Source organism: Protomyctophum bolini (assembly GCF_963924005.1).
Source record: "Protomyctophum bolini genome assembly, chromosome: 5".
Lineage (NCBI taxonomy): Eukaryota > Metazoa > Chordata > Actinopteri > Myctophiformes > Myctophidae > Protomyctophum > Protomyctophum bolini.
In genome coordinates, this window is record NC_137866.1 from 25,243,236 (window position 1) to 25,250,826 (window position 7,591).

The 7,591-nt window shown below is 40.2% G+C and overlaps 1 protein-coding gene across 1 annotated transcript; it reads left to right on the forward strand.

Moving 5' to 3' along the window:
• Positions 1 to 714: 714 nt before the first annotated feature.
• tprg1l (tumor protein p63 regulated 1-like) lies at positions 715 to 7,218 on the forward strand. The gene is made up of 6 exons (XM_080763625.1): positions 715 to 1,097; positions 1,494 to 1,585; positions 2,039 to 2,089; positions 2,220 to 2,345; positions 3,313 to 3,466; positions 5,040 to 7,218. The coding sequence occupies exons 1-6, from the start codon at positions 867 to 869 to the stop codon at positions 5,232 to 5,234; spliced, it is 849 nt and encodes a 282-aa protein (XP_080619751.1). The 5' UTR covers positions 715 to 866; the 3' UTR covers positions 5,235 to 7,218.
• The last annotated feature ends 373 nt before the right edge of the window (positions 7,219 to 7,591 follow it).

Genomic DNA, 7,591 nt, shown 5'->3' on the forward strand with positions numbered 1-7,591 from the left:
TGGACCCTCTCTTTTTTATACAACCTGCCTGGTATATCCTCCACCATTATGAACATTAATATACCACATCAGCTAATTTGTACTTGGTCAACAACCCTCTTGTGCAAAATTTGCTTGATAAACATAAAAGGCAATTTGTCAAAGTTTGCCAAAGTAAAGGGGATTGAATACTTTGTAAACAGCATCCATTTTATTTTCTTAATTTTATTTTGTGGGGTAAAACCTATATACTATGTTAATATTTCATTTGATATTTATTTATTTTTTATTTCTTACCATGTACTTGTATTGCTATATAAGGTGGTTATTATTCTGATTGCAATTCTATGGTAAATTATAAAAATCGACAGCCAGCCACCATCCCTTTCATCTAAGATTTAGATTAGAAGAACCTAGCCTCCATAAATAATGCACCGAAAGTCAATTTCATGTGGATTCACAATTCAGCTACAGTACGCTGTACGCATAATGTTATTATTATGCCAATTAACTCAAGCTGCATGAGCACTATACCCAATGTAGCCATGGTTCGGACTGTCATGTTTCAGGGCTACATGAGCACCAATCTGACTATCTGAGAACCGATCGTCAAAAATAAAAAACAGCGAGTCAACAGTCTGTCTCGAGACCTGAGACTGTACTGTACTGATGTCCCTTTAAGAGGGAGTAACGGGGGAAGTGACTGAGGCAAGGGGGGGTACTGTACTACTTCCTTGTAGTCTTTCTCCTGCACAATCAAAACATTGTTTGTGCGCAATGGGTAAATCTGTGTCTTCGAAAGGATCGACATAAAATATAAATCTGATAATTGGCGCAGATCTTCAGACAGAATCCTCGCAACAAGGCAGCATCGTTGGCGTTGCACTATGCTGCAGCTGAACGACTCTGTGGAGCCGGAGAGTCCGGGGGTGGCGGTCCTCCACCCTGCGGAGACCGAGGATGGGGTGGAGGTAGCCTTCACGCCGCCAGGGGCCGGAGGAGGCCTCGGAACGTACGGTGCCTCTGTCGCCTGCTGCTCCCCGTTACAAACGCTGACGCCTTTTCATGTACATAACCCTACAATGCAAGCCAAAGTGAAAGATTATTTCGTGTTCCGGGTAAGTTTGGTCCGGATTGTAATTGTATATACCGGTAGTCAATAAAAACTGGCCAATAAATAGAACCCCATCGCTCATGGTTTGCATCGGTGTGTTCAATAAACACTGCATGCACTGGAAAAACTACTAGTAGGCTACAAATACATTAAGCAGTTCCATAAAAAAACTGTATTGTAAATATACCTAAGTCAGTAAGTCGTGTTGGAAGGATGCTAACGTTGCTTACTGTTACTCAACGTTGGATGAATCGGTGAGCCGCACATATGCTGTGGGTACTTGGTAGGCTAAAAACGCGAGGACACAGACACTACAGTTGCCCATGAATATTGGTGGTTCATGGTTGACACTCAGCTGCCTGTACTGAAGCAGCTGCATGGTGCTGTCTGTCGATTCTAGCCAGGTACCATTGAGCAGGCTGTGACCGACATAAGGACAGTGGCACTGCCTTCAGAGGATGGAGAGGTGCTCAGCGTCTGGCTATTGGCAGAGTGAGTATTGTTACTGGGTTTAGCCCTGCCTAGATGACTGATATCGCATGCATTCCATATAGGCTGCACTGCCAATTAAACACTACAAATTACAATGCCACTGAGATGGATCCGTCCATGAGAAAATGCATGTGTTCAATGGCTATTGTAGAATAGATGCATCATGTAGACTAGATATCAGCCATGATTCCAGGGCTGCTGTTGGATTACGCTGTGGCTAATAAATAATAATAATAATAAACTTTAAACCAGCACCTCCATTGCATGCACGTAATCATGAATGCACACTTCTTTCCTTTGTAATCTACAGTGTTAAATATGTAATCTCGCTTGAGTCGCTTCAGATGCATTTCCTTAGCTTAGCCACTATTACCCACTAAATATTATTATTATTTTGTGTGTGTGTGTGTGTGTGTGTGTGTGTGTGTGTGTGTGTGTGTGTGGTTTCCGTAGAGTCGATCACTGGAACAATGACAAGGAAAGACTTGTGCTTATAACTGATAGGTAAGATTTCTGTCACTGACAAAATGTCAACACATTTCTAGCACAATTTGAGCTCTTTCCATTGTCTGAATTATTTTGACATGAGTGACGTAACGTGCCTTGGTTACTGTACTGTACTGTATGTGTGCAGGTCCCTGCTGGTGTGCAAGTATGATTTCATCAACCTGCTGTGCCAGCAGGTCGTCAGGATCTCTCTTAATGCCGTCGACACCATCTCAGTGGGAGAGTTTGAATTCCCACCTAAATCCCTGAACAAGTAAGCAGCCATAGAATAATACATACAAACATATTTAGCCCGATTCATACTTCATAGTTGTAGAGCTCTGCTATTTTCAGTGCACGCCGCCCACCATCGTGGTGTTAATATGAATTTCACAAAGTTCAGGTCACCAGAAGATTCCAGAGTACATAACAACTGAGATACAGTAGCTGTTTTTTTTTGTTTTAAACCACTTCTCTCTCTCTCTCAAAGAGCCAAACTCATAAGACGTCTTCAACAAACTAATAATAGAGCGCTTCTGTCAAGCACACACCAAATTTGTGAACACAATTGTATAGAGAGAATGTGTATTTTATATACAACCTTATGAAAGACACAGGACATTATGAAAGACACTTCCCAGTTCCCACCCTCACTGTTTGAACTGTTGCCATCAGGCAGACGGTTCAGAGTGATCAAGTCAGGGACCAGCAGATTCTATAACAGCTTCTATCCCACAGCGGTAGTTGCACTCAATACTGCTAAGAAATGATCTGTTGCTGTGATACATGTTTTGTTCTTTTCTGCTGTCTTAAGTGCAATAAGGGTTTGTGCAATAACAGCTGCAATTACATTTGTTTGTGCAACATATATGCCTAGTGCTACAGGGGTTGTGCAATAACAGGAAGTCATGTGTGTTTTGTTGTTTCATAGTTTTAGCTTTATGTTGTTTTGTGATATGATGCACTGATTGGTTGGCACTTTTAATTTTGTTGTTACAATGACAATAAAGATCTATTTACACAGGGTGATTTCATATGAGATTAATCTCATGGCTGATTAGATTATCAAAGAAGCCACGATTCTACAATTCTACAGAGAGTCAATTGTTTGTCATGGAGGAGCTTGGCTCTTGTGGCTCTGGTTTCTAAACTTGGAACAGTGTTGTTTAATCCGTTAACTAAACCTTTATAAAACCCTGACAATGGCAGTGTTCTAACTCTTATTATTATTTTTTTAATAGGAGGGAAGGCTGCGGTATTCGTGTCCAGTGGGACAAGCGTCCACGTGCCTCATTTTTCAACCGCTGGAACCCTTGGTCCACAGACATGCCCTATTTGACCTTCACAGATCACCCCATGGCCCGCGCTGATGAGAACGTGGCTTCTCTCTGCCAGGTATGGAACAACAATATTGATTATAAACATCACCGCTTCACGGTCATGTCTAAATAAAGCTACCGGTAAATTAATTGATTAAAAAATTGGTAACCTTAACAAATGGAATTGAGATAAAAGTGTCTCACAAATACACGTGATAAAAACAGTGGTGGTCATCAAGACTCATCATTACAAATTTCCAATCGAGAAACATTGACAACATAGCTGTTTTTACAGAAATTGATATCCTAACATCATTTGGAGGAAGTGTTCACTCAAAGCTCGGGGAGAGATGTGTTTTGAATATATTCCAGCTCATGTGCATTGTGCCATATTTCTATTAGTATTATCATTGTTTTTTATTTTAATGTAATCGCAACAGAATATGTATTGAGTTACTTTTAAACAGTGTATAAATTAATTTAATTGAAAAAGACGAATCAGAACATTAACAATTTCAACACTTATAAAACTATCTTCAGCATCCTGATATCTAACTTGAATAATTAAATATGTTGTTTTATGTTTTCACAATTATTCACTGTCTATGACTTGAGGCATCCCTTTGAGTGACCTATCAGTGACCTGGTGAGCAGTATGGCCCTCGCATAGAGTCTGATATTTTTGGATGACAAAAATGTAAATGACCTCTTGCACACCTACTCTGAAATTGTTGTCCCGGGCCAGGAGTGGCTCAATCAAATCAAGTTTTATTCCTGAGTTTAATGTTGATGCGTTAAAAACTGAAAAAAGTGTGTACAAGGGCATTTTTATAGCGCTTTTCCAAGTGATCAAAGTGCTTACAATGGTTCATTCATTCATACATTGGGAGGAGAAGCGGCAGCGTCCTCACTTCCCACACCAATGGTGGCAAGCACACACCGACCACCTCATTGGAGGGAGGCAATGTAGCGTTCAGTGTCTTGCCCGAGGACACTTTGACATGTGGACAGGAGGATTCGAACCACCGACCCAGGGATCATTAGACGACCTGACCTGCTCTACCTCCTGAGCCACAGCCGCCACATTTAAGTCTAAATCGAAGCAGAATGAATAAACTAGGGAGGTGTTATATAAACCTGAGATTTGAAAGCTGTGAAATGTTCAAGGATTTAACTGAGCCATTGTTTATTTCACAAGAGCAAACAATGGTGTCTGTCTTCTGGTGCTGCAGGTTGTTTACTCAGAAAGACATTCTTTCAAAACCCAAGCAGAGTGTACACTGTCCAAATAAAAACAATGGAGGGAGTGATGGTTTAAGCAAAGGAACCTTTCAATCAAATCCTTCAGTCTTGTGAACATTGCAATCAATACTTGAGTACATAAACACCTTTTTTCCCACACAGCTATAAACAAAAGAAGTTGGCACTTCATATCGAGCCAGCTGCATTGGGCCATAAGTGAGCGATTAAGACAATGTTCAGGATGGTGGTTTTCCAGGGATGAAATGAAAGCATTTCACTTTAAAGGGTGTCTTTTTAATGGATTTCACTGACTCCAAAGACTGATTTTGTTCTTTTCCATTATTATTCTTTCCATTCATTTTTGGATGATCTAATATCATTCTATTTTCCACTTTTTCTCTGTCAAGTTGGACAACTTCCGGACCCAGCTGATACAGGCAGTAAAGAAGGGCCACAAGGAGAACCCCATCCCTGGGCGGGCTAATGGTGTCCTGATCCTGGAAAGACCCCTGCTCATCGAGACATACCTGGGCATCATGTCCTTCATCAACAATGAAGCCAAACTGGGATACTCCATGACTCGTGGGAAGATTGGTTTCTAAAACTACTGTAACTACATAATGCCATCAAGTAATTACAGAGCTTGCCAGTGGTGCCCAATTATGTTCGATGCATGTGTGCAGAATCTTCTTTCCATCCAGACACTACACTAGAAACTAAATCATTTCACTAAATTGTAAATCCTCCCCTCGTTTTGGACGAAGAGGAGCCAATTAGTGACATCTATTTGGCAAAGACTGTGTAATGTATGGTTGGAATAAACAACACACTATGCTAAACCTTCGGTGACACACAATCATACACCAAAAATGCCAATATGTGTTGAATTGTGCCCTTTGGTGGATGTCTCCCCACAGTGCAGTGTGCACGCTCTGTAATGTTACACTATAGGAATGTCCAGTCATCCCTTAATTGGTGTCATGCTCAACTTGTTTTGCTAAGGTACACATTGTGCAACACTGGCCGGAACTGTCCAGTGCCCACACCTTTCACTTAAAAAGGACCGTTCTCAATTCTGCCATATTTGTTTGGGCTCTCAGGAGTATATGCCCCTATGAATTATACTCTGTTCATAGAAAATCTTCTTGGAGACTTAGGACAAGTGTGTATGTGTGGGTGTGACTTTGGCAAGGAAGATTAATACATTTCATGTGTGCAGTAACGGCATATACTGTAGATCAGTCCCCCCCCCCTCCCCTGTGCTTAACCTAAACAGAGCTTCTTAAGTCTAATGCTGCTGGATTCACCACTGAGCGAGAGACCTACCGTTGACGCTAATATGACTTTAGGTTTTGTACTGAGATGCAAATGTCCCATTATTTCATGGTTTTAGGGGATTTTATTTGGGCCTCTTTCCACTGAAGGTGACGGCTGAAGATAAGCTGTGATGTGGCAGGCCAACAATATGTGCTACATTGGTTGATGAAAGACTAAACAAAAAGTGTGGCATTGCTGCTGGGAGAGGCATCAAAATAATAAATTAAGTTATCAATAGATTAACTGAGAAGTGCGTCAGTGATACTGATAAAAATAAAAGAATGCCATTTTAAGTCAAATCTTGCAGTGATCCCTTTCAGCCACTAGGGGGATCCTGACTACTGTTTCACGGAGTGGTATGGTCAGGTGACCATTACTCATTGAGGTCAGGTCTTACGATTATCTAATTAAACCCCACTAAATAATATCTGCCCCCAGAACAGCAGTGCTACTTTGTGCAAGTTTCACCACTGACTTGAAGCAGAATGAGTATGGTTGGCTTGATATTAAATTAAACATTTGTGGAAATGTGTGAATGAGATTACATGCATTGCAAAATAAGTTTGAAACTTCTCGGCAAACTGCCCCCAATAGGAGCACTTGCCTGTTGCCTTTTGCAAGTCAACTTATTACCACCATTCTTTGGGCTTAATTAATAGAACACAAAAAAAAAGTAATAATTTCCCCTAGCCAATATAGCTTAAAAAAAACATTCGACCATGAAGTACATTTAAATGTTTAGCATACATTTGCATAAGTAGTGCAAGCTGAAGGAAGCGATTACTTTACAAAAATCAATACTATTTACTGGTAAGCTGCAATACTACAACTATTGTAGTGGGAAGGGAAACTTTTAAGATAAGCTTATAGTTGAACTTCACGTTGACAAGTGCAGTAAACATACATTTCATTGAATAGCAGATACATTTAGAAATTATATGAAAGCTATGCTTGTGCAGTCATTGCTTGGATACACTGACCAGATTTCAGTCTGGTCCACAAGATTCAGGGCAATGCACCCCTCTTACAGTATCGTGCCACCAATTTTATTTAACCAGTAAAATCACATTGAGACTGCGTCTCTTTTACAAGTGGGAACTGGTCAATGAATGCTGACTGGCCATATTTTCATTCAGCAATGCCAATGACTAGGTGTGTGCTGCCTTTTTCTGGTCTAAACTTGTGCATGTGTCTTGCACGTTTGCATGGTGACTCTTTTTTAAATGGAATTTTGTTTTGGATTTGTAAATAAACCTTTTTATTTTGCAACTTAATTGTTTCTTTGATTTCGTGAATGTCTTGGTTTTTTTTTAAAGATGTTTTTCCCATCGCTTGGTGTCTATTGTAACTTAAGGAGTTGAAAATAACAAGAGTGTTTTTCTTTTAATATATATATATATATTTGTAGTACAGTAACCACAAAGAAATGCCTAGAGCATCTACACTGGCCTTTGCTAATTGTACATTTGTGTGTTTGTACTGTCAGGGACTGTAAAAAGCATTGTGTTAAACGTTGGCTCAGTGCAAGAGGATGCCTTGTGGTCGACAGATGATTTCAATTTAGCTTTAAGTAACTGACAAATGAGTAAAGACTTAAAACAAATGACGTGTGTACAGTCCTCATTTACATTGTATTTTAAGT

Excerpts from the sequence above, each read along its gene's own strand:
- tprg1l (XM_080763625.1), top strand. The coding sequence starts at position 867 with ATGCTGCAGCTGAACGACTCTGTGGAGCCGGAGAGTCCGGGGGTGGCG. Across the intron at positions 2,090-2,219 it reads CTTGTGCTTATAACTGATAG|GTCCCTGCTGGTGTGCAAGT; the intron begins GTAAGATTTCTG and ends GTATGTGTGCAG. Across the intron at positions 3,467-5,039 it reads ACGTGGCTTCTCTCTGCCAG|TTGGACAACTTCCGGACCCA; the intron begins GTATGGAACAAC and ends TTCTCTGTCAAG.